General features: G+C 41.9%; 1 protein-coding gene across 1 annotated transcript in view; it reads left to right on the top strand.

Annotated features, from left to right (window-relative positions):
• The first annotated feature begins 4,785 nt into the window (after window positions 1-4,785).
• The window catches only part of dync2h1 (dynein cytoplasmic 2 heavy chain 1), a 62,047-nt gene continuing 39,789 nt past the window's right edge, over window positions 4,786-27,043 (top strand). The window contains 42 exon segments of the mRNA XM_049725615.2: window positions 4,786-6,889; window positions 6,891-6,899; window positions 7,098-7,283; window positions 8,331-8,646; window positions 8,752-8,870; window positions 9,094-9,238; window positions 9,397-9,542; window positions 9,659-9,745; window positions 9,984-10,118; window positions 10,204-10,317; window positions 10,391-10,502; window positions 10,629-10,753; window positions 11,289-11,464; window positions 12,422-12,617; window positions 12,716-12,811; window positions 13,117-13,278; window positions 13,353-13,451; window positions 13,548-13,687; window positions 13,770-13,998; window positions 14,114-14,241; window positions 14,782-14,897; window positions 15,056-15,183; window positions 16,300-16,449; window positions 16,625-16,830; window positions 16,918-17,073; window positions 17,164-17,278; window positions 17,389-17,559; window positions 18,363-18,521; window positions 20,148-20,216; window positions 20,329-20,483; window positions 20,889-21,021; window positions 21,104-21,221; window positions 21,324-21,436; window positions 21,551-21,664; window positions 21,785-21,935; window positions 22,798-23,003; window positions 24,203-24,385; window positions 24,640-24,822; window positions 25,046-25,269; window positions 25,417-25,532; window positions 26,507-26,706; window positions 26,819-26,950. Of these exon segments, the coding sequence (XP_049581572.1) occupies window positions 6,812-6,889; window positions 6,891-6,899; window positions 7,098-7,283; window positions 8,331-8,646; window positions 8,752-8,870; window positions 9,094-9,238; window positions 9,397-9,542; window positions 9,659-9,745; window positions 9,984-10,118; window positions 10,204-10,317; window positions 10,391-10,502; window positions 10,629-10,753; window positions 11,289-11,464; window positions 12,422-12,617; window positions 12,716-12,811; window positions 13,117-13,278; window positions 13,353-13,451; window positions 13,548-13,687; window positions 13,770-13,998; window positions 14,114-14,241; window positions 14,782-14,897; window positions 15,056-15,183; window positions 16,300-16,449; window positions 16,625-16,830; window positions 16,918-17,073; window positions 17,164-17,278; window positions 17,389-17,559; window positions 18,363-18,521; window positions 20,148-20,216; window positions 20,329-20,483; window positions 20,889-21,021; window positions 21,104-21,221; window positions 21,324-21,436; window positions 21,551-21,664; window positions 21,785-21,935; window positions 22,798-23,003; window positions 24,203-24,385; window positions 24,640-24,822; window positions 25,046-25,269; window positions 25,417-25,532; window positions 26,507-26,706; window positions 26,819-26,950 (6,096 nt within the window). The 5' untranslated portion in view covers window positions 4,786-6,811.

Raw genomic sequence — 27,043 nt, 5'->3', positions numbered from 1 at the left:
ATCCTGAAAGGGGGATCCTTCCATCTGTGGTCCCTTCTCAAGGTTTCTCATTTTCCCCTGGCAGGGTTTTTTTTTAGTTTTTCCTTGCCCTTTTGGGAGCTTATGATCAGGGGATGCTTTGAGAATAATTGTCAATTTTGGCTATGTGAAGCCCTTTGAGACTGTTTGTGATTTAGGGCTATACAAATAAACTTGACTTGACTTGACTTACCACCTTTGGAGGTGTTTCCCACTTGGATCTTGGGACTTCCAGTCCATACTCTGCACAAATGTTCCTGTACACTATTCCAGCTACTTGGTTATGGCGCTCCATGTATGCTTTACCTGCCAGCATCTTACACCCTGCAGTTATGTGCTGGATTGTCTCAGGACCTTCTTTGCACAATCTGCACCTGGGGTCTTGTCTGGTGTGGTAGATTTGGGCCCCTATTGCTCTGGTGCTCAAGGCCTGTTCTTGTGCAGCCAGGATCAGTGCCTCTGTGCTGTCCTTCAGACCAGCTCTTTCTAGCCATTGGTAGGATTTCTGGAAGGGAAAAAGAGGCCACCCACGGCGGGTGAGGAAAATATATATATATATCTATATCTATATCTATATATCTATATATATATATATATATATATATATATATATATATATATATATATATATATATATATATATATATATATATATATATATACACACAGTGGAGCCTCTGGAGCCAGGGCTCAAAGGCGAGCATCTTGTGGCCGGGCCTTCGCCCATTGCACAGCCCGAAAAGGAAACGTGGGTCCCCCTTCCCAGGGGCTCACCACCTGTGGGAGGGGCCAAAAGGGTCGGGTGCAGTGTAAGCTGGGCGGCGGCCAATGGCAGGGACCTTGGCGGTCTGATCCCTGGCTGCAGAAGCTGGCTCTTGGGACATGGAATGCCACCTCTCTGGCTGGAAAGGAGCCCGAGCTGGTGTGCGAGGCAGAAAAGTTCCGACTAGACATAGTCGGACTTGCCTCCATGTACAGTTTGGGTTCCGGTACAAGCTCTCTCGAGAGGGGCTGGACTCTCTTCCACTCTGAAGTTGCCCACGGTGAGAGGCGTCGAGCAGGTGTGGGTATAATTATTGCCCCTGGCTGAGCGCCTGCACATTGGGGTTCACCCCGGTGAACGAGAGGGTAGCCTCCCTCCACCTTCGGGTGGGGGGACGGGTCCTGACTGTTTTTTGTGTCTATGCACCAAACGGCAGCTCAGAGTATCCACCCTTCGTGGAGTCCCTGGAGGAAGTGCTGGAGAGCACTCCTCCTGGGGACTCCATCGTTCTACTGGGTGACTTCAATGCTCACGTGGGCAATGACAGTGAGACCTGGAAGGGCGTGTTGGGAGGAACGCCCCCCTCCCCCCCCCCGATCTGAACCCGAGCGGTGTTCTATTATTGGACTTCTGTGCTCGACACGGATTTTCTATAATGAACACCATGTTCAAACATAAGGGTGTCCATGTGTGCACTTGGCACCGGGACACCCTAGGCCGCAGTTCGATGATCGATTTTGTAGTCGTGTCATTGGAATTTTGGCCGCATGTTTTGGACACTCGGGCGAAGAGAGGGGCGGAGCTGTCAACTGATTACCACCTGGTGGTGGGTTGGCTCCGATGGTGGGGGAAGATGCCGATCCGACCTGGCAGACCCAAACGCTCTGTGAGGGTCTGCTGGGAACGTCTGGCAGAATCTCCTGTCAGGAAGAGCTTCAACTCCCATCTCCGGCAGAGCTTTTCCTACGTCCCGGGGCAGGCGGGGGACATTGAGTCTGAGTGGACCATGTTCCGCGCCTCCATTGTTGAGGCGGCTGACCGGAGCTGTGGTCGTAAGGTCGTTGGTGCCTGTCGTGGCGGCAATCCCCGAACCCGCTGGTGGACACCGGTGCTAAGTGATGCCGTCAAGCTGAAGGAGTCCTATCGGGCCGTTTTGGCCTGCGGTACTCCGGAGGCAGCTGACAGGTACCGGATGGCCAAGCGGAACGCGGCTTCGGCGGTTGCTGAGGCAAAAACCCGGGCGTGGGAGGAGTTTGGCGAGGCCATGGAGAATGACTTCCGGACGGCTTCGAGGAAATTCTGGTCCACCATCCGGCGTCTCAGGAGTGGGAAGCCGTGCAACGTCAACACTGTTTGCAGTGGTGATGGCGTGCTGCTGACCTTGACTCGGGACGTCGCGAGTCGGTGGGGAGAATACTTCGTAGACCTCCTCAATTCCACCTACATGCCTTCCATCGTGGAAGCAGGGCCTGGGGACTCTGAGGCGGACTCTCCAATCTCTGGGGTCGAAGTCACTGAGGTAGTTAAAAAACTCCTCGGTGGCAAGGCCCCGGGGGTGGATGAGATCCGCCCGGAGTTCTTAAGGGTTCTGGATGTTGTGGGGCTGTCATGGCTGACACGCCTCTACAACATTGTGTGGACATCGGGGATAGTGCCTCTGGACTGGCAAACTGGGGTGGTGGTTCCCCTCTTTAAGAAGGGGGACCGGAGGGTGTGTTCCAATTACAGGGGAATCACACTCCTCAGCCTCCCTTGTAAGGTCTATTCAGGGGTGCTGGAGAGGAGGGTACGTCGGGAGGTCAAACCTCGGATTCAGGAGGAGCAGTGTGGCTTTCGTCCTGGCCGTAGAACAGTGGACCAGCTCTACACCCTCAGCAGGATCCTCGAGGGTGCATGGGAGTTCGCCCAACCAGTCTACATGTGTTTTGTGGACTTGGAGAAGGCGTTCGACCGTGTCCCTCGGGAGGTTCTGTGGAGGGTGCTTTGGGAGTACGGGAGTTGCGCCGTGCCAACTGATGAGGGCGGTTCGGTCCCTGTATCACCGATGCCAGAGTTTGGTCCGCATTTCCGGCAGTAAGTCGGATTCGTTCCCAGTGAGGGTTGGACTCTGCCAAGGCTACCCTTTGTCACCGATTCTGTTCATAATTTTTATGGACAGAATTTCTAGGCGCAGCCGAGGCGTTGAGGGGGTCCGGTTTGGGGACCTCAGTATCGCGTCTCTGCTTTTTGCAGACGACGTGGTGCTGTTGTCTTCTTCAGGCCGTGATCTCCAGCTCTCACTGGAGCGGTTCGCAGCCGAGTGTGAAGCGGTCGGGATGACGGTCAGCACCTCCAAATCCGAGTCCATGGTCCTCGATCGGAAAAGGGTGGAATGCCCCAAGTGGAGGAGTTCAAGTATCTTGGAGTCTTGTTCACGAGTGAGGGGAGGATGGAGCGCGAGATCGACAGGCGGATCGGTGCAGCGTCGGCAGTAATGTGGACTCTGTACCGGTCCGTCGTGGTAAAGAGAGAGCTGAGCCAAAAGGCAAAACTCTCAATTTGCCGGTCGATTTACGTTCCTACCCTCACCTATGGTCACGAGCTATGGGTACGAGATCCCGGATACAAGCGGCCGAAATGAGTTTTCTCCACAGGATGTCCGGGCTCTCCCTTAGAGATAGTGTGAGAAGCTCAGTTATCCGGGAGAGACTCGGAGTAGAGTCGCTACTCCTCCACGTTGAGCGGACCCAGATGAGGTGGCTCGGGCATCTCATCAGGATGCCTCCTGGACGCCTCCCTGGGGAGGTGTTCCGGGCATGTCCCACCGGTAGGATACCCCGGGGACGACCCAGGACGCGCTGGAGAGACTATGTCTCTCAGCTGGCCTGGGGACGCCTTGGGATCCCCCGGGATGAGCTGGATGAAGTGGCTGGGGAGAGGGAAGTCTGGGAGTCCCTCCTGAAGCTGCTGCCGCCGCGACCCGACCCTGGATAAGCGGAAGAAGATGGATCGATGGATGAATACCGATTTGTTCGAGAACCGGGACGTTCGAAAACCGAGGCTCCACTGTATATATATTTAACCAGTGCGCCATCGAGCCGCTCCTATACAGTATAAAGTACTGATGTATATAAATAAAACTCTCCTAATTAAGTTCGAGTCTTCCATCTAGCAAACCTTGTTTGTTTATAGATAACTGATGCTGCTTATCATCACAGAAAAGGTGACTTGGAGCCGCGAGGTGCAACAGCCGTGTAACATTCCTGACCTAAAACGGCTGTTCAGGAGACGCCAGAGAATTAATGTTACTTGTGTGTACACAGCCCACTCTGAATTCCAGCAGCCTCTTAAAGCCTCTTTCTTCATAAATCTATCAAATCTCGCTCCAAAAGTGTTCAACCCCCTCATGAGCAATCAAACAAAGGCTATTTTAGTCAGGAAAACTCATCAAAAGAAAAGTTCAAAAGTCCCCGCTGCACTTCCATGCTTATATGCAACTTACATGTACTGTATAACATGTTGGAAGTGTAGAATCACAACAATTTAGAGAGGAAGTGGCAAGAATAGTCATCCTCAACAGGCATCATGAATGACATAAGACAATGGAATGCATAGTTCTCTACTGGTATTCTGCTGAACCAATTAAATGCAATGAATGCAATTTTTGTGCTTTTCATTTGAGCTGATTTGTTATTCCTGAACTATGCTACGATTAATTCAGCAGATTATAATAAAGCACATTTTAGTGGTAGAGTGGTAATCTCCCATTCCAGAGTTTGGGGGCAAGGGGGAGGGGGGGGGGCAATCCATTGTGACCATGTTCAAGTGTTCTTGAGTAAAATACTGAACCCCCACTTGCGCCTGATGCTGCGTCACCAGAAAGCAAATGAGATAACAGTGCCGTTTTGAGTACCAAATGTAGAAAAGTGCTATAACAACTGTTAGTGCGCTTTTTTCTAAATTTCCAAATAAAAGCTACAAATTAAGATTATTAAAAAAAAAAAAAAATCTGATTTCCACATTTCCGGCCGCGATAATGTTTTTTCATAGTGACTAGAACAACATTATAGGAAGATAAAATTTCTCTTTATTTTACATTGCACTCAATATATCCACTCTCACTCTGCAGCCATGCAGTACTCTAATCACAACTGTAATATCCTGTCGTTTCAGATTATTTTCAGAACACCAACAACCTAATCCTCTTCATGGTGACCAACTCCAATTTAATTGCTTTAAATCAATGCATTGTGCACAGGTTCCCCGCACAAAAAATATAATCTGTTTATAAATCCTGTGGTATGGACCCCATCAGAATAGTGTGGCAGAGGTCACACACATCTTGCTGAGAAATGCCTCAAAAGATTAAGTACACAGGCTGTTGTGTCATTGGAAAACAGACACCTGCTTATTATATTTCTCAGAATTACTAAGAGGCTTAAAGAAAATACTGTCCTTTTGAACTAATTATTCAAGAAGAAAACTGAGTTGACTTTTTGTAATTCAGTGTCTGAAATTCACTGGTTGTTAGATTTATTCCTTGAGGTCAAGCAAGTTTGTCTTGTGAAGTTATTCAGGCCTTTTTGCGCAGTGAGTAGTGCATTTAAATGTTCCGGTGTCCAAATAGTAGCTCTATTTCATGTTGAGGCTAAACACCTCATATCCTCTTCAACAGACTGATGTTTATATTTCAACCCAGCCTGACATGCTGTGTGTTTCTCTTACAGCCACCGCAGAGGAAAGTCCAACTGGTTTGTTTGGGTTAGACAACAGAGGAATGAAGGGAGGAAGACAGAGAAATTTCAGGGGGTGTGGAAGTGGGGGGTTGATGGCAGAGAAGAGGGGTGCACAATGTTGAATTAGAGAAGGGAGCCCTCAAGGGTGAGAGACTAGCGGAGAAGAGAAAGATTTTTGTGATGTCATTTGGTGTGTGTGACGTGATGGGCCAGAGGACCAGATTATTAGAGGGAGGGGAGAGGAGGGCACCAAAAGTGATGTAGACGTACAAAGATAAGTAGTGGTGAGGAGAGAAGGAAAATTAGTCCATGTCAGGGGGAAGAGATGGAAGGGGAGAACAGATGTGGAGAGAAACGAAAAGTTGGGTGGGTTGGGACCTCAGGGTTACATTCCTGAAGTGCAACCAACCTGGTGCTGCTCCTCTCCCCAATGTAAACACAGAATGGAGAGGAGGACTGACAGTCTGTCACAGAATTAGAAAACGATACATTTGTCAGGGTGGGATGCAATAAAAAAATATAATTATGCAAGTGTTTTACAGTTGACATTATCAGACATTATGGCAGTATAGCTTATGAATTAAATGTTGACTATCCAATCATTACATTCTAGTGTCACCCCATTCAATTATTCTTTTCTGTCGAAGAGGCCATCATGCCTCATCCTGACAGCTACTTTAAATTGATACTTAAATATACCCGGCTCGTTGCTTTGCACAAAAACTTTTGTTTTTGCCTGGTTGCGCATGTTAACTTTGCTTCGCATGTGCTGTCGTCATGTCAACACAACGTTTGTTTGATTAATTATTTTTGCTTTTGCGACATCTAGTGGCCTAAATGATGATATGATTTTTAAATGACTTGTAATACAAAAGCTACACGCCAAAGAAAAAGCTCCAAATGTAACACAGTAATTAGAATTTGATATTATTTCAACAAATGTTTATTAATGTAGTTGTAATTTGCAGTGGAGTAGAACTTCACTGCATCATCAGAGATGTGTCTAAATTTTTGATTTCCCTACTTAAGTCAAAAGAAAAATATAATTCTGTACAATGTACATGAACGTGCCAAAACTATATTGATATTATTTGAACGTAATTGTTCCGTCGTAACCAAGAAACATCTGCAAAGAGGAGTTTCCATCAAGTTGCGTAGTTTCACGCAAAATGCGTAGGATTCTGGGACAGTCTCGTCACGTGACTGCGGGTTTTGGTGTTGTAACGCAGCAACCACGCAAGCGTATTCGAGGAGGAGCAAGGGAGCGATCTGCAACAGTTTGCTATGCTTCACTCCACGGATCAAGACTTTATTTATGAGGAAGAGGTTCAGTATGTGGCTGAGCACTAGTAAAGTGTTGTTTTTCTCCAAGAAACAACGCTGTCAACATCTGATCTACTGACGTGAGTAGCATCCTTTTACCGAGGCAGCGTGCTAACCACAGCTAGCTTCTTAAGTCGCTGCAAGGCTGCGCTGAAACACTGCTAACATTCTGGTTTATATATCTAATGGTTGGTGTAAGAAAACGATCGATACTTGCATGTGCATGTTAAACGCAGTAAATACTGCTTCTTGTATTTCTGTCCATGTGTTTCATATAGGAGATGGCCCAGGAACCAATCGATGCTCGCAAGAAGTTTATTCTTACCACTACGGGAAACTTCTATGAGCTAAAGACACCATCCCTTCTCAATGACAGCCCAGAGCTCAACAACTTCTTGGATGATGGAAACCAATTTGTCTTGTCCATCAGCAGACATGAAAGTAATCTTCGCCTGTCAAATAAGGTAGCGGAAACTGCAAATATCACTTGGATTTGTTGTTTTAGTATGCATATAAACAGCTTTTCCTCAACATTCATTTGACAAATTTAATAATAATTTAGTCCCCAGATGTTTTTATAACATGTCTGTGGTGTGCTGTTGTCAAAATGACCCAAGGATCAAGAATTACACTACATATTACACACTCTATTCTAATTCCTGCTGAAATCAGCCTGTTTTAGAAGCTTTTGTGTGTGCTGCACCCTTACTCTTGTGTGCCTCCTTGAGATGTGACCTTATTATGACATTAGCTTATTTTTTTTCCTGCCCCACATTCATAAAGAAAAACACTGAAATGATCTTTCTCCATAGAAATGAATGAACATGCTGCTATTCCGTTCTAGCCACTAAAAAACAACCGGAACAATTTTAAAGAAGTGAATATTTTATGTTAGTATCAAAAGTGATGTAATTAGATTTTTGTTACACTTTCCCCTAAAATACACATCAATCCATCCATTATCTATACCGCTTATCCCTACGGAGCTCGCGGGCGTGCTGGAGCCTATCCCAGCTGTCATTGGGTAGTAGGTGGGGGACACTCTGAACTGGTTGCCAGCCAATCGCAGGGCACACAGAGACGAACAACCATCTGCACTCGCATGTATTGGTAAATTGGATTGCTCAATCGGCCTAACAAGCGTGTTTTTGGGATGTGGGAGGAAACCGCAACATGCAAACTCCACACGGGGAGGGCCGGAGGTGGAATCGAACTCGCACCCTCTGAACTGTGAGGTGGACGCGCTAACCAGTGCACCATCATACACATTGTGCATCTTATTTTGTTGTGTACACCTTGGCCACCTGGGGGCAATCCGAGATACATACCAGTATACAGTCTGTCTTCGCAATAGGCTCACTCACAGCCACGTTTTTATAAAACAGCAAAATGATTCATTTTACACTGTATGTGTGGGCAAGCACTCTCAAAACAGAGCTATTTGCCTCTAAGCAGTTAAAAAATAAATTTTCCTTATTTCCCCTTCAAATTAATTCCTCTTCCTTCATCAGATTGATGCATTGGAAGCTGGCCGAGAGAAAGTGTTGGTTTTCTTCAAGCTCTACCCCACAGTGATCACAGAGGAGAACCTTCACCAGAGCATCCTTGTGTCATCCATGTTGGAGTCTCCTATCAACACTCTATACCAGGCTGTGAGACAGGTCTTTGCACCAGTGCTGCTCAAAGATGAACGCTGGCGTTCGGCGTTTGATCCAAAGCTTGCGAGTTTGCTCAGTGAGTTAGAGCTGGGTTTGGGGTCAGTGGTCCGCCAGGCTGGAGCACAACCTTCTGAATTGAAGAGAGGGCACTCGGAAGAAGATGTTTTGGGTATGTCCACACAGACCAATAGGTTATGCATGGGTCATTGAGTTGCAGGTCATTGTCTGTATCCAACAATTCATACAATGTTGTGTATGCGTCTAACCTACTCAGGTATTCTGACGCCCAATGATGAGTTTTTATACTGGGCGGATGTATCTGAGTCTGCAAAGAAGACAAATGTGAAAGAAAGAGCTGCATACTTCACAGAACAATTTAATCTTGTTGAGAAGGTATGCATATAAAACAGTAAATGTAAACCTACTTAAAGTTAAGTTTATCACCAATTGCTGTGCAAAATGTTTTTTTTTTCAAACAAAGTAACAATGATACTGTTATCAATTTACTTTGATTTGACATAAAAATGAACAATGAAGATATTTTCTTGTAAATGTGATGTTTTTATTCAAAGTGATGCAAAATCATACTAATTCCACTTGTATCCGTTTCCAACAGGAGTATTGTGGTCTTGATGGCCTGTCTTTGTCCGATGTTCTGGATCTTGTGGATCAAAGCAGAGACGCACTCGATGGTGTTTGGCGACAGCTTGATTATGAACCTTACCCAGAAATACGAATGGTCCGATTGATGGACGTTATTGGTGAGAATAACTGACAAAAATATTTTTTTTCTGCTTCTGATGCGAACACGTACCTTATTGTGAAAATGTACATTTTAACAAATCATTTCTACTCAACATTTCTTTCAAGGAAATTATGATTTTTTTTTTTTTTTTTTTTTTTTTTTTTTATCTTCAAGGTGGAGCCCTTGGACGATATGTCCAGAAGAAGCTCAGTGATCTCAAAATTTTTGAACAGCCATTTGTGTCTGTGAGGGAGAGCTGGAAAACTGGGATAGCCATCTGTGAGCATTGGGTTGCAGCTTGTGAGCATTTGACTGGACAGGTGGGAGAGACTACTAATAAATAATAACAAATCTCTGGAATGACTGAGAAATATTGTCAAAAGAAGTGACTGTCCTCAACATATCTTTTTTAATCCTTTCTAAATTACATCGCCAGGTCTGGAAGAGACATGCTCCTCAACCCTGGAAGGGAAACAAACATTGCCCGCAATCCCTACATTGCCTTGGCAAACGATTGGATGAGGTATGCTATGTCAACCCAGTTCATTTATTCCATTAATCTATTTACAGTATTTACATTCCTATTTATGTACTTTACCTGCCTTCATTCCTAATTAATGTCCATTTGTGTTGTCGCTTCATCGACATTTTATAGACATTCATAATGGAGTTCAAAGTTTGAATGTTTCTCGCATTGTTTTATGCATTATTTTGACCCCCTCTCAATGAGTTGTGTGAAATGCACTATCTCTGTCTATCAGGTGGTGTCTCTGCGGGTTTTCCATGAGAAGCTGCTAAGTTTGTTACCAGGAGGAAAGCAGCAGACTCTGACCTCAGATTGTGTTTTTGAACCTTTCTCTGGCCTTAACCCTCTCCAGTACAACCCCTACACTGAGGTTAGTTGAGTGGACTGCATGTGCGACTTGAAAGATGAACCTTTTCTTCCTCCTTGATTCAAATCTTTGTTGTATGCCTTTGTAGCCCCTTTGGAGGGCAGCAGTGGCTCAGTTTGAGCGCATCATGGCTCCGTCAGAGCGCGAGGTGGCTGGCAGACTTAAGAGCTACATTGCTGATGTACAAGACAACCCACAGCAGGTTGTGTAACAGCGCTGATTGAAATGTACGGCCTTGAATGTCTGCTCACCTCGAATACATGCATTTTATATAGCTGTTGCAGGTGTTCCAAAAGCACAAGGAGTTAATCAGGCGGCCTACCATCAGAAAAGAACTGCAGTCTGAGAGAGACACTCTAATGGCCAGACTGCTTGACTACAACAAGGGTGAGCTTGATCGTCTCATATATCTCATCATTTTGAACCACTCTTTTTTTTTTATTTTATGGTAGACTTTTTTTTTTTAAATAACAGACATTAAATGTGCTATTTGTATGTTAACCCCTTTTATAGGTTTGAAGACAGACTTTGAGAGTCGCTGCCATGGAAATCCAGGAGAGAAGGCCGGCCCACTCATCGGGAGAAATCTCTCTGGTGTGGTCAATAAAATTATCTGGGTTCAGCACATCATACATAAGGTAGCCTTTTGAAGAAATACACATTGCAAGCATTTTAGGGACTATTAGATTTGCTGGTTTAGCAATGCTATCATAAATAACATCACAATCAAGGGCAAAACTAAAGTTGAGAAAATACATGTTAAAAAAAAAATGTAAAGCTTTAAACAGATTCTTTTGTTCAGACAATAAAAATTTTAGATGTTACCTGCTGACAGTTTCGACTGCTACTCCAGTCTTCTTCAGAGCCGTCTGAAGAAGACTAGAGTAGCAGTCGAAACTGTCAGCAGGTAACACCTAAAATTTTCATTGTCTGAACAAAATAATCTGTTTATAGTATTACGAAGACATGATGAATCTCATTGAAATAATACAATGTAAAGCTGCACGGCTCTCCAAGCTAAAGTCATTGTTAGATGTCTTTTAAGGTATGTTGACATGCGGCTGTGGAAAAACATAATTGAAACAAGAGCGCTAGTGATGGACTCTCGCATTGTGGTAAATATGTTAAAAGTTGTTTGTTTTTTATTTTCTTGTGCTTTCATCCCTGCATTAGGTGGAGGACTGTGTCCGCATCAGTGAAGCTCTGCTGTCAGATCTATCAGGGTTCAAAGGGTTTGTGCATTTCTGTGATGACTTTCTGGAGATTTTACGGGCTTATGAACAGGAGCAGTTTGAGGAATGGTCCAGAGATTTATTGTCTGGTTTGGCCGATCCCAAGTCAGGACTCAGGTAAGACGCAGTCCACTTTTTATGAAATAATTTATAAACGCTGTATTCACTGTATTACTGCTTAATACTTGAAGACACTAATGTTTTCAATTCACATTTTATTGTCACCGCACAATCCCTAAATATGAATTATGCAAGTAAAATATTAAAAATGTAAAGTAAAGTACCGTAATTTCCGGACTATAAGCCGCGACTTTTTTCCAAAATTTTGAACCCTGCGGCTTATAGTCAGGTGCGGCTCACATAAGATTGTTTTCGTGATTTTTGTGATGACTTGATCACTTTTATACACTCGTAAAAAGGCTGTGGACCACTGTTGTGTGGTATCTTGAAGAAAAAAACAACAACAAAAATACTATTTTGAAACACTACTATGGCTGCTGCTTATTCTGGCTGTGTTGCTTGTGACTATTATGAGCTTTAGTAGGAATGCACGCTAGGTGACCTGCGTCAAAGGGCTCTAAACCCTTTCTCTTACTCTGCCATGTGACTCAGAGTTTACACAAAGCAGTGGCGCTGTTTGGACCATCTGCATTGTATTAAAACCCAATCAATCAGCATTTAAATTCAATTCTTCTGACATTTTGCTCACCAAAAACAAATTGTAATGAATGTGAACTTTTAATGCTATTTATTCAGAAGGTTACTTTGAACCCGGAGGCTTAAATGGCGACGCGGCGTATTTTCTTTGTAAAAAACACATGTGCACGTGCGGCTTATAGTCCGGTGCGGCTTATGTAAGAAAAAAACTAAAATATCCCTGAATTTTGGCTGGTGCGGCTTATAGTCCGGTGCGGCTTATAGTCCGGAAATTACGGTAAGTCATTTGAAGATGCATTGACTCCATTGTTTTTCCATTCTGTGGTCCTATTGTAAAAATATTTTCATCTGAATTGAGCCTTGTACTTGCACTTGTACTGTACTCCAATGTAATGCACATAATCCTTGTCGCTTTAGTCTCCAGGCGAGTGATCGAGTGATGGAACTGGATCATGCAGATGGCAGGTTGAAGATCCATTACTCTGACAGATTGGTCAGTCTGCTCAGGGAGGTCAGGCAGCTCTCTGCTCTGGGCTTTGCTATTCCTGCAAAGATCCAACTGGCTGCTAATACTGCAGACAAGTTCCATAGGCAAGCCATTGTCCTCAAACAGGTGACCCTTTCTCGGTTTCCTTTCATCGTCTTATTTTCTCTTCTTGTTTTTGTTTGGTTTGTGCTTGCATTTTAACAAAGCTTTGTTACGTTTTATAGGTGGCAAATTTTTACAACACAATTGACCAGCAAATGATCCCATCTCAGAGACCAATGATGCTCACGCTTGCTTTGGCTTTTGAGCAAGTCATCAAGGTATTCCAAAAACAATAGAGCAAAGGCAACTGTTTTGCGCTTGACAAGGAGCGAAATGTTAAACCATTTATTGACTAAAAGTAGGTATAGACTATATTATTGTTTATTTGTGGATAGCTGGAATTGAATAAAACATGTAGTGTCTGTTTTGGGCTACCATTAAAAAAAGGGTTGTTGTGGTCCTTATTAGAAGCCAATTAATTATTTTGAAGTCAAATCACTGCATAATTGTTTTTTAATGGCGTCTAGGTTATGATGATTATTATGTGATAATGTCTTATAATAACATCTCGTCTCTTGGACAGAATCCTCGTTCTCATTCAAAGGAATCAGGCAGTAAACTGCACATCACTTGGAACAATCCAAAAGAGCTGGAAGTTTACATCTCCAAACTGCAGTATGCCACTGAGAAACTCTCCACCGAGAACAGGAAGCTACGGAAATGGCACACGGATTTCACAGACAAGGTTGGAGCTCAGCCTTAAGCTTTTACCAATTCCTGTTGAATTTGGCTTCATGTTCATCTTTGTGTGTTCTCAAGGTGGTGACTTTGATGAATGTCGACTTGCTGAGACATCAACAACGATGGAAAGAAGGCCTCCAGGAGCTCCGCACTGGCTTTGCCACTCTGGAGGCTCAGGTAATGATCGTTTGTGCACATGTGCCTGTGTTACCATGAAATCTCTGTGCTTGATTGAAGCTCAAGGATTTAGGATTTTTCTATCTTGAAATTCAGGGCTTTAGGTCTGATGACATGCAGGCATGGCGGCAGCACTGGAATCATCAGCTATACAAGGCCCTTGAACACCAGTATCAGACCGGATTGGAAGCTCTCAACAAGAACCTACCTGAAATCCACATTGACCTTACGTTCAAGTAAATGCAACTTCTTTGTCGTTATCCACAATTCCTCGGTTGAGTTCCCAAAATGCATTCTCTTTGTCCTTTCTCTGAACAGACAGGGCCGGTTGCAGTTCCAACCGCCATTTGAGGAGGTACGGGCACGCTATTACAGGGAGATGAAGAGGTTCATTGCAATCCCGAACCAGTTCAAAGGTGTCAGCGCACCGGGCGATCCGGTTATCTTTGGGGCTATGATTGACAGGAATGCGTTTGGGTTCCTCACCGTCTTCAACAAGGCAGAGGACCTCTTTAGCCGCTTGCAGGCTATTCAACACAAGTACAAGGTGCCAGAATAACATTACATTGATGATGATGGTGACAGTGAGTAACATTCTGAACTCAACTTTATTTTGTGTGTGTGTTTGTTTCTTTTTTTTTTTTTTTTTTTTTTTTTCTTAGGAGTGGGTGGTACTGGGCCAGGTAGATTTGGAGAAGTTAGTGGAGAAGCATCTAACCTCTGTGCAGGATTGGGAGAGGAATTTCAAGGCCCTGAAAGCCAGAGGAAAAGAATCAGAACGTCTGCCTAGGTACATATTAATGAAAACAACAAGTATGGCCTTAAAACACTTTGGATACTTAATCAACTGCTAAATTATTCAAATCTTATTATATATATCTGCAACCCTCGTGAGGAAAAATGGATGTATGGATGGATATATTTATAAAAAAAATATTCGCACACACATTCACACCTATGGACAATTAGAATCTTCAGTTAACGTAACATTCTGATGAACAAGGATTAGATCGAAAACCATAGTTTCTGGGAAAAAAAAGCTCACACAAGCACGAGCAGAACATGAACTCGACACAAGGAAGGCTTGAACCAAGATACACGGTGCCTCTTGACCGAGTCAAATGACCTAACTAACTCCCCAGTGCTATTTGCAACTTAGCAAAGAAAATATGGTAAAAACGGAGTTTGGGTCATTAAACATTTAAGCAATGGATATAGATAGGCAGAATGCACAAGGGCCCTATCAATCAACAATGGAAAACTATTTCATTTTCAGAACTATTGAAACCAACGTCTTTTCTTAACGCATGTCACGTCCTTTATTTTTCAGCCAGGAGAAGGTTGACTGTGTCACAGTCAACTGTGAGCCGCTTAAAACTGCCATTGATGGGCTGATCCAGAAGCTCTTTGACCTGCTGCTGATGTCTCTTCGGAAGTCCATACAAGGTGAAGTGCACAGTAAATATACTGTTTATTTCTTTACAAACAAGACAATAAGTGTTTCTCTTTAGTCTTTTTGTCTGTTATTTTCTGATAATTTTATGCCTGATTCTTTGTTGTTTGATTGCACCCATTTTGCTCACCTTGTAATGGCTCAATTTCAGGTCACACACAAGCCATAGACAGTTTTGTGTCAGAGTCTATGGAGACCTTGTCCACACGACCAGAAAATATTGAAGCCATTAGTACTGCCAGTGGAAAATATACCAAGATTGTGGCCCACAAACCTGAGGTAAGAAACAAATATCCCATACTCTAGAATTTAAAACATATTGTGTAATTTTTTTTTTGCATTTTACAATATTCAAATCACTGAATCTAAAAGGTTTAACAGATTCCTCTATAGCACAGGTGTCAAACTCAAGGCCCGGGGGCCACATCATTTTATGTGGACCGCAAAGACAAATTGTGGTTCAAATTTGTATGTCATTACTAGAATTTCAAATTGTGTTCACTTTTAATCATATTTGTTTTTTTAAATATTTGACCAGTTTTTACTCGTCTGGTTTGAAAATGAGTTATTTGTTTTGTAGCTTTTACTGTATATAATATGAGGTGCTCATACATTTATTTGGGTTGACAGTCATAATGGCCCTCCGAAAGAAGCTATGACTACAATGTGGCCCGTGAAAAAATTTAATTTGACACCCCTGCTTTGTAGAATGATTTTTGTCTCTGCATTTTAAATTGTCATTTAATTGTAAAAGGAAATGAACTGCTTTACAATAAAAGTTAAAAACAATGTACCTAATTAACTCAGCTCATTAACGCTTAAGACGCGTAGCGGATGCAGACTCGTGACATGGTGATGAACCTGCAGAGGGTAATAATACTGCGTGTGCCTCAGCGGTGAGACTGCTCAGTTTGCAATTTAAATTCTGCTTCCTTTATTGATGATGTGGACTTATTGTTGATCTAGGTAAAATGTACTGAGCAGTTTGGAGTATGGTTATAATCACAGTTTTTTTGTTTAGCATTTCTGATACGCCTCTGCAGTTGCATCACAAAAAAATGATGAAAAGAAGAAAAACACTTATGACACAGTTGAAGGCACTTGTGCATTTCTCCCAAAAATTCTATGGCCACTACCTACCTTTAGAGGGACTCTTTTCTGGCACAGAAAATGACTATCATTTTATCATCATCAGAAGCTGCATCTGTATAGATTGTTTAATGTAGTTTTGATGAAGTTACGTTGTATTACTTTAAATATAAAATATTTGAAAATAGATCCAAAATTAGAAAAATATGTTCATGTTTGTAGCATAAAAAACATTCCTTGTATTTGAGGTCTTCATGGAGTGGTGTAGGTCATGCATCTAAAGGTTAACTGTTTGGGTTCGAATAGATCCTGCCTCAGTTCAAGTCAGCAGAGGAGAAGAATCGTTTGCTGCGAACGGTATCTGGGGCGGGGCTGGACTCCCTCTCCTCCCTGAGGGCCAAATGGGACAAACTGGAGCTTGTCATGGAGAGCCACCAGCTCATGATAAAAGATCAGGTATATCAATAGAGTATCATGTTTGGAGTTCTTGATGGGACACATTTTCTGTAACAGCATTTACTTGCTTGTAGTACTGATTTCTTCCTTTATCTCGCAAGCACCATACCTCCTTCACTGTATTTCCCGGTGTCTGACTTTTTTCAATATCGCTCATGCTCTTCTCCTTTTGTAGGTGGAGGTGATGCGAAGTCACACCACAGATCGTATCAATGCCTATAGGGCAGATCTGGAGAGGTTCAAGGCCCGCTGGGACCAGCTAAAGCCCAAAGAGGAGATGTTTGAGTCTGGTGATCATAAAACCCTACTAGCCAGTCTTCAAATAATCAGAGATAAGCAGCAAGAGTTCCAGGAGTTAGAATTAGTGCGCAGTAAACTAATGTAAATACTTTACTATATATTTTATATCAAGCATATCAAAATTCCACTTCTGGTGCTGCTGCTTCACCGTACTTCTCCTCTCTCGAGTGAGGACTGTGTCTACTTTGACCTGGAGGTTTCAACTTTCCCTCTGGCTGAAGAGACAAAACAAGACATGGAGGTGTATAGCCAGATGTGGGGTCTGTATGAGGAGTGGCACCAAGGCTTTACAGAAAAGGCTCAGGAGGACTGGATCTCATTCAGGTAAAGTTACAAATAGAGCCAAAACAAATCCTGGATGCTATTATTGTTGTTTCTTAAAATAGTTTTCTTTGCTTGAACATTTTTTTACAGGAGTAAGACCTACCTGTTTGAGGAATTTCTATTTACATGGCAGGATAAACTCAGGAAGCTGGAACAACCTACTGCCATTTCTGTTAAACTGCAAGAAGAAGTGGATAAATATAAGGTACACACTACAGTTAAATAATTTTTTTGCTTTCCTTATCAGTTGACCTCTTATGTGTGTAATGAGTTTGTATTTTGTCTAATGAATTACCTTTCCATCTGTGTGTTCAGAGCATTGTTCCAGTGCTGAAGTATGTGCGTGGGGAACACCTTTCTCAAGACCACTGGTTGGACATGTTCCGCTTACTCGGTCTTCCAAGGGGGATGACTTTAGAAAGACTCACCTTTAATGACCTTCTTGGAGTGGCAGATAACATTATTGCAAAGGCCATGGAGCTTAAGGTACACTGGATATAAAAAAGCCTACACAATACAGTTCAAATGCCAGTTATTTGTGACATGGAAAAATGAGACAAAGATAAATCATTTCACAACTTTTCGACCATTAGTGTGACCTATAATGTCCATAACTCAGTTGAAAAAAAGGAATCTTTTCAGGAGGGAAAGTAGAGATGAACTGAGATAGAGTGGCTGTGCACCTTTTTATAAGTGGGAATGTCTTTGTTCAAAATTACCCAATTAGGTTCAAACTTAAGCTCAATGGGGGCCAGCACACACATGGCACTATTTAACCCCCAAATAAATTTGAGCTATTCTAGTATTCTGCTATGCTTTTTCCAACATTTGTTGCTTTCTGGTGGACGTTTTGTACAATAATTGCTATGTGAAACTGTTCATCATTCCCTCCACCTTGACTAAGGTCAAATTAATGGCAGCAATGCTTTGAATGATTTATGTAGGTCACATTTTTTTAATATCACAAAACCTTCATTTGAACAGGGTGTATAAACCACTGTAAGACATGCACACACACAACTGCACTCTAACACAGTGAGGCAGTTATCCGTCCATTTGCCTACCTAAGTAATATCCTTTTATTACCCTCCTTAATGCAGTAAGTGATGAGAAACTGGAGAGCGTAATGCAGGAAAATTAAACATATTTGATTCAGCACATTTTCACTTTATAAATTCATAACCACTTAAGTTTGTTGGAGCACAGGTCAGTTTTGATTGAGATTTCCAGAAATATTTTTTCTCATTGTAACACTACAGTTCACTCTGTCTTGTTTCATGTGTTTGTAGGACCTGAACAGTCGTGCCCAGGCAGAGGTGACAATCAGAGAAGCACTGAGAGAGTTGGATTTGTGGGGAGCAGCAGCTACCTTTAACCTCACAGAGTACACTGGCAGCAGCGGGCATACTTTAAACATCATCAAAGACTGGAAGGATATAGTCAGCCAGGTAGAAGCATACACACACTGAACCAAATGTGCTCTCACATAGAGTCCTGAGTACAGTATTGAGCCTGGTGAGGGGTACACATATGAATTTATATTGTGGCCTCCTCCAGCATGGCACAATTAGAACTGAGGAAAATGCAACTTCTATGAGACCATAAATATAAATCGACCAAACGAAAGAGAAAGTGCGGCAGTTAAATAAGCATACGATCCTAAACCACTGTGCCAACTAGCTCGCCGTTCTTAAGCCATAATGGGTCTATGACCAACGTTATGTTCCAGACAAATCAGTTGAGCATCATTGCCCTACAACTGTGCATTGCAAATTGCCAGACTGAAAAAGTCTGTGCCTTCAGCTGTGTGACTTGAGTGCAATGCATTGTAAAATACTATTTATTCAGAATATTGAGCAGGCATCATGTTGAAGCACCATTGAATTTATTTCAGACAAGAGACAAAATTATTCAGGCCATTTTAGCAATAATCATTTTAAGTTACACTATATGATTGGATAACTTTTTTAATATCCCATGAGATAAGCTGTATTGTTCTACTTCATTTTAAATTTGTTGTTACCCCTATTTGAGGAATCCGTTTGTGAGACTACAGTTATTGAGATTCATCCCACGTTTCCAGATATCATTTACAGGCCAATACATTTTGGAGTCTTAAATGTATCGAGTAGTGACTAACTGCCAGAAAGCAGACACATAAATCCTCAGTTTCACTTTTGTTTAAACTGGCAAACTTTTTTACCTCATGATTTACACTTCATACACACCTTCTGTCCCTGAACAAAGCATGATCAATTCCATCTTGTCATCTGCTCTGCACGTTATGAGTCAGATACACTCAACCTTTGCTTCTGCAAAAATGGATTTTACTCACATAAACTAATGTAGAATCTGATAAACTCACCGTACGCACTGAGTCTGCCAAACACACAGATCATTTTCTCCTGGGAGGAGTATTTACAAACCTCAGACCATTGATTTAGTGTATTTGAAATTTTGTCTTAAATGCATCTGCAAACAGCACAGCTGTGCATAACCATGATGCAGACGTGCAGTCAAATTGTTTTAAACACAGTAAAATAAAAAAAATATTTGCATTTCTTCTGTAGTAGTTCTACCAGCTCATTTACATATGTGTCATTTCGTCCAGATGAATTTGCATTAATCCTAAAATCAGTCCAGCAGACACTAAGAGATGAAATCTTCGCAGTTGAGTCAATGTTGGCTTTCTGCCACTTTGTGTCCATCTATGCAACATTACATTATTGTGCGATAACATCCTGCTCTCCACACCTTTTTTGTCTACACTGTTTGTACTGTGTCCTCGCTGCATCCATTGCAGCCTGGTCATCCTAGAAGAGGGACCCTCCCATCTGTGGTCTCTTCTCAAGGTTTCTCATTTCCCCTAGCTGGAGTTTTGAGTTTTTCCTTGCCCTTTTGGGAGTTTAAGATCAGGGGATGTTTGAGAATATCTTCCATTTTTCACATGTCCTTAGTGTTGTTGTTAGTCACCTAAATGTTGAACAGAGGCTGTGATTTACCGAAGTCAAATTCCTTGTTTGGCACGCTCAAACATGGCGAATAAAAAACTCTTGAATCTCTCTTGAATCTAGGTAGGAGATAACCGCTGTTTGCTGCAGTCTCTGAAAGACTCTCCCTACTACCGCAACTTCCAGGACAAGGTCAGATGAAAGTGTGGATTGAGCTCCTTTGAATAAACAGTAACAATTAAGACCAAAAAATTAAAAAAAAGAGTAAAATAACTATGTGATGTTTATTCCGATGTATTTTCAGGTCAGCTTGTGGGAGGTACGTCTATCAGACTTGGACGAATACCTTCTTAGTCTCAATGCCATCCAGAGAAGATGGGTATATCTGGAGCCTATCTTTGGACGGGGAGCATTACCCCGAGAGGAGGCCCGCTTCAAAAGAGTTGATGAGGACTTCAGGTAACTGGAATGTAAATCTGACTTTTGTGACAAGATGGTGGACTGTTTTATCCTTAGTCCTCCTGAATCTGAATACTTCATGTAATTCAGGGTAGTTTACAGGGTTTGAGTTGAGTCAGACTCAACTTACACTAGCAACGGGAATAAAAAAATATGCACAGTCAGCATAGAAGTTCCATAAAGATACACTTGGATGGCCTTGGAGTTGAAGAAATTGACAAAGATCCCTGACCTCAACCGCATCAAACACATTCGGGATGTGCACTTGTATATTTTCTTTCATTTTCACGTTCTGTACGTGGGATAGCCAGATCTCTCAATATTTGCGTCCCTACTTTGTCAGGATATGCAATTATTATTAGTAAACATGAACTAACAGAAATCTGCCACCCATGTACCACTCAGGGCAATCATGTCAGATATCCAGAGGGACAACAGAGTCATTTCTTTGAGCTCAAGGGCTGGCATCAGAAACTCCCTGGTGACCATCATGGACCAGCTGCAGCGCTGCCAAAAATCACTCAATGAGTTTCTGGAGGTACATGCACACCAAAAGCACCACCACAAGACGTCAATCCCTTCATGTACAGCTTCAAAAAATCTGTGTGTGTCTGTTTTAGGAAAAGCGCTCAGCCTTCCCAAGGTTTTATTTTATAGGAGATGATGATCTTTTAGAGATTCTTGGTCAGGCTACCAACCCAACGGTTATCCAGTCACACCTCAAGAAACTCTTTGCAGGTCACAAGCCTTTATTCTATACACATTTAGTGGACACACTCCGTTAAAACGTGAAACTTTGTGGCTTGAATAGGGAACCTAATTAATGTACTTCCTGAACAGGTATCCATAGTGTTGTGTTTGATGAGCAGTGCCAGCACATTGTGGCCATGTGTTCCTTGGACGGCGAGATGGTGCCTCTCAAAAATACTGTTCAAATCTCCAACCTTGTAGAGGTAAATAACACGGGAAGTGTGACATATAGACTATAGAAAAAAAATAGTTTGGTATATTTAATTTCAATACAGACATGGTCTGTTACCCATTGTTTCGAAATCTGTGTTTTATAGGTGTGGTTAAATGAACTTTCGAAAGAAATGAAGGGGACTTTGAGGGAAATGCTGTATGAATGCGTCACTGCAGCGAAAAAGGGGGATGTCGACCCCTCACGTTATCCGTCTCAAGTACGTATACGTACATCATTTTTCATACGGTTTATGACTTAAGACTGCTTCTCTTTTAATCTTTGTGTTCATCTTTCCACAAAAAGCCTGTAAAGTCAACAATGTAATTTTTGGGTATAGATTTTGTGTCTTGCAGAGCAAATTCAGTTTACTGACGATGTCGAGCGAGCACTCAAGGAACATAGTCTCCAACAGCTAGAGTTGGAGCTCAGTGCCAAGCTGGAACACTACACCACAGTTGACACCAGCTCTGATGACCAGACAGATACAGGTTTGCCTACTGGAGTTATTGAGTCTTTTTATTTTTTATTTTTTAATAGAGCACTCTATAAACAAATACTACAGCTTTTTCTACTCATGTCACAACACAGAAATGTCTCTTTTCTACTTGTACAGATTTGAATCATTTTCTAGACATTGCTTGGTAGGTTGGTAGCTACGATCCTTAATTTATCCTGTGTTTCTGTTGATCATACAATCTTAATTACAACATTGCAACCATATTACAGCAAGCCAATAAGCAGCAGGCAAATCATTATTATTTCAGGGCAGCAGCAATAGTTGAAAAGCGTATAACTGGCAATAATAATTATTAAAAAAACAAAAACAAGCAAGGGAAATTGAAATGGTAATTGTAAAGCATAAATCATTTATTGTAATGTGAATTCTCTGCAAGTTATTGTGATGGAACACTGTTAACAGAGTATAAAGCAGCAGTTTGTATTCCAAAACACTTGCTCTAGCCACTACGTTTTTTTTTTTTGTACAGTTCATTTCTATTTCCTACAAACACACAACTTAACCACTTGCATTTAATAATATGGTTTACGTACAGTGGGAGCTAATCGTTTATGTAAGGAGCAAATTCATGTATTGAACAGCTGTAAAATTAGCACCAACTTTCAGTCCAAACAACATTGTAAACAAATGCAATATATTCTATTTGCGTCAGCCTTAAAAAGACTGAACTAATTTAATTGCTCAGTTTATTAACAGTATTTTGTTGGATTGTAAATGAGAAGGTGGCAAGTAGGTATGAAGATTGTTTACTTTGCATACGTATATTACTTTACATTTCATGTAATATCACATTTCACCCATGCATTGGTCCATATAATAATGTCCCTGCACAGACACTGGCATTCTGCAGTTGAAGTTGAAGGCCTTGATTCTGGACATAATCCACAACATCAGTGTGGTGAAGCATCTGAAGCAAGCTGGAGTCAGCGACCTTGAGGCCTGGGCCTGGCAGAAGCAACTTCGTTTCTACATGGGAGCTGATAAATGCTGTTACATTAATATGGTGGATGCACAGTTCAGCTACACCTATGAGTACCAGGTGGGTACTGCAACTCCTATTTTTTTGGTCTTTTGCAACAATCCACCTCCAGCACAGATTCAAGGAAAGGCTTCGCTTTGAGCATGACCTTCCTTGTGATAATTATTGAGGAGGACATCTGCAAGGAACCTTTCCATAACGTTGGCACACACTTAAGTCCAATAACGTGTGTCACCAATAATTAGTCTGAAAAATATGAAAATTGGAAAAACTGGACAGGATCTTAATGGGAAGATGAAGCTGGTGCTGGACATTTAATTCACAAATGCCTGTGTGTGAGAACATTGACTCAGGTTGAAGTCATTTGTCAGACATCAAATTTGTGGGTATAGAATATTCTAGCCAGCTAAATGCCTCATCTCATGCCATTCAATAAACTCATAGTCCTCTACTAACCCTGCCCTCATTTGATTCAAGATCAAAATGTAAACCTGACTCCACATTTTATATATGCCTGACTTACAAGATTCTCAGATGTTAATTAAAAATAAAAACTGTTTTGGAGCCAAAAGTAATCTGTGCTTTCACATTTCTAGGTCTCACCACTAAATTTTATTGAAATAAAAAATTCTATAGGAAACAATAAAGATGAAAACATTATATAATATATTAAAATTTAAAATAAACTAATGTAAACTGTCACTCAAAGGATTGCATAATGGAGCAAAATGATCCCTTATCATGCACTTTTTGTATCTGGCACTCTTGACTTCTGTTCAATGAAAAGTGTATAACATCAAGTTTATTGTTTGGTCTTGTTTAAAAAAATATATACATTTGAAAATATATGTTTTAATTGGACAGTGATGTCCCTACCTGTATTCATCCATACACATCATCTCAGTTTACAGCATCTATAGTAAGGTGTCTTTGTTATTTTGCAAAATGAAATAAGGCACAATTTGGGGAGCTTTTGAGATGCATATTTCATAATGTGCAAGGAATATACTACCATTTGGGGGAGCTATTTATTTAACAATGGGTGAAGGTAAAAGCACATTGTGTTCAGACATGAAAAGACATTAAAAGCATCTGTCATTTTGTTTTGCTGGTCAGTCAGTTCTTTTGAGACAGCGTGTCTCTTCATCACCCACCTTCGTTTTCTCTGTTCACATCGTATCATTCTACTGTCATCTTCATGAGCTTTTTTTCTCTCAATTCCCTCTCCATTTCCCCCCTCTCTCTTTGTTGCGTTGCAGGGAAATGCGGCAAAGCTGGTTCACACTCCACTGACTGATAAATGCTACTTGACTCTGACTCAGGCCATGAAGATGGGGCTCGGGGGGAATCCCTACGGGCCAGCTGGAACAGGCAAGACCGAGTCAGTCAAAGCCCTGGGTGGGTTGTTTGGGCGCCAGGTTTTGGTGTTCAATTGTGATGAGGTAAAAATTTGGTCCATATATTATTATATACGAGAAAAATATGATTGTTTTGTGATAGATGTCTGTTATTCACCAAGGTAAACATCATTGGATAACTTCAAGGATATCTTCAAGGATTGATGTATTGTCTGTAGATGAATAGACTATGTTTGTCTTTAATCTTTGTCATATCACAATATCAATTTTTATAAATATGTGACTTCAAAAGGAAGAGCAAATGAAAGTCTCATTTCCGGTGTTGTCTTTTTACCCAGGGTATTGATGTGAAATCAATGGGGCGCATTTTTGTGGGCTTGGTGAAGTGTGGCGCATGGGGCTGCTTTGACGAGTTCAATCGTTTGGAGGAGGCAGTGCTATCTGCAGTTTCTATGCAGATTCAAGCCATTCAAGACTCCCTGAAACATCACAAGCGCATATGCGAACTGATGGGGAGGGAGGTCAGTGAATAAGAACTGATGCAATAAAATTTAGTACAGATGCCAAGTTTTTGTCTCAATGTTCTTCGATGATTCTATCCTACATTTCAGTGGCTATTTATACATGTACTGTACCTATCAACTACAGCATTTATTAATCTACAAAATAAATTAGACAATCAAGGAATGTATATGTATGTATGTACCGTACATTATATAGTATGTATTTTATTTTTTATCTAAGGTTGAATTGGATCCAAACTCTGCAGTGTTCATCACGCTGAATCCAGCAGGAAAAGGTTATGGAGGCAGACAGAAACTCCCAGACAACCTTAAGCAGCTATTCAGGCCTGTGGCCATGAGCCGGCCTGACAATGAACTTATTGCTGAAGTCATTTTGTACTCTGAGGGCTTCAAAAACGGAGAAATACTGGGGCGCAAACTGGTTGCCATCTTTAACCTGGCCAGGTAAGTTGTGTTTTAAAAAGCCTTGGAACGTCAATGACTTCCATTGCAGTGTATTGATTATGTGGAAAAGTTATCTTCACACTTGGACCACCAGCCCTGCAGTCAATTGAGAACGGTTAGGCAAGCTTCTTTTCTTTTTGTGTCTAGGGAGCTTTTGACCCCGCAGCAGCACTACGATTGGGGTTTGCGTGCTTTGAAGACAGTGCTGAAGGCCTGTGGTAGTTTGCTGCAGCAACAGAGGAAGAGTCATGACAAGGACAAAAGTGAGACCCTCTATGAATACTTTTCATATTTTTAGCATTGCAAAACATCTGTACTAAAACTAGCAGGGCCACCTATCTGGTGACCTCGAGCCATAATTATTGCAACAAAAGCATCAATATCAAGCAGCTAAAACCATTCGGGCTCGACCGGTATGGATATTTTATGCTGCTGCCAGTTCCGATTAGTCAATTAAAAAAATAGAATGAACCAAACTACAGGCAGAACTTTAAATCATTATTACTTTGTCCAAAAATACCTTTCTCAAATTATCAAAATGTCAATTAATTATTTGTTAATTAATGGGTGCTTGCACAACACAGAGGAGCCAAATTTACTTCTTTGAAAAGCAATACATTACTTTAATGAACCACATTTGGGGCTGTGCAACTATTTTATAACCTTAGGCTGTAATTTGTCTTTGCTACTGTGTACTGTTTCTAACTTTTGTTTGTGCCACTTTCATCCTCTCTCTTTCTCTGTCTTCTTCCTCTCACTCCACTGTCTCGCTCCCTCTTAAGTCTCAATTCCATGTGGTCTACCACCCACCCTTTATCTGCTCTACACACTCATCTTCACATGTGCCCGCGTGCGCGCACACACACGCACGCACGCACGCACGCACGCACGCACACACACACACACACACACACACACACACAAATGGGCAATGGGTCCCAAGGTTATTTGGTGTTTGGCTCAATGTGTAGTCCAGTCAAGTACTATTTTCTACTGTGCTCTGAATAAAACACGCTTGGGTAGGAAATGTTTGCAACTTGCATTGAGTTAATGCAATCTCTGAAAACATGCCACTCTCTTGAACAACAAGAACAGCAAGTTGCATTTTTAAATGGCATGGTGAATTGTTTTTTGTACTTTTCTTATTTTTAATGCTCGCCCCAGAAATTTATTCATTTTACAGTTTAATTCAAATGATTGTGTTTTTATTTGTTTCTCTTCTATTGTATGTATGCAGTTCAAGAGATCAATCTGGTGGTCCAGGCATTGCGACTTAACACCTTGTCCAAGTTGACATTTGCTGATGGCTCACGATTTGATGCCTTGCTCAGAGACGTCTTCTCTAGGGTCAGTTTCACTGATGTTGAGGACCTGATCCTTACTGAGGCCCTGGAACAGGTCTACAAAGAAAATCGATTAGAGCCCATACCTGCACAGGTGTGTGTGTGTCCTTCCGTGCAAACACTCTTCCTCATACCCTTTTGAAAATTCCTGCAAACTATCACGTTGGTGACCAGATAATGATTTTCGTGTGTGTTTGTGTGCATAGCTCAAAAAGGTATTGGAGCTGAATGAGCAGCTGAGACAACGCATGGGTGTCGTGATCGTAGGGCCAAGTGGAGCGGGCAAGTCTACTCTGTGGAGGATGCTTCGGGCTGCTCTTAATAAGACAGGCAGAGTGGTGAGTGATGAATACTCTTCTTTCTAACTTTTGAACCCACCAGTTCCATCCCTTTATTGACTTACCTTGTTCTGGATAGAAAATGGACACATT

Source organism: Syngnathus scovelli, chromosome 7 (assembly GCF_024217435.2).
Source record: "Syngnathus scovelli strain Florida chromosome 7, RoL_Ssco_1.2, whole genome shotgun sequence".
NCBI classification, from domain to species: Eukaryota; Metazoa; Chordata; class Actinopteri; order Syngnathiformes; family Syngnathidae; genus Syngnathus; species Syngnathus scovelli.
This window is presented reverse-complemented; position numbering and strand designations above follow the sequence as displayed.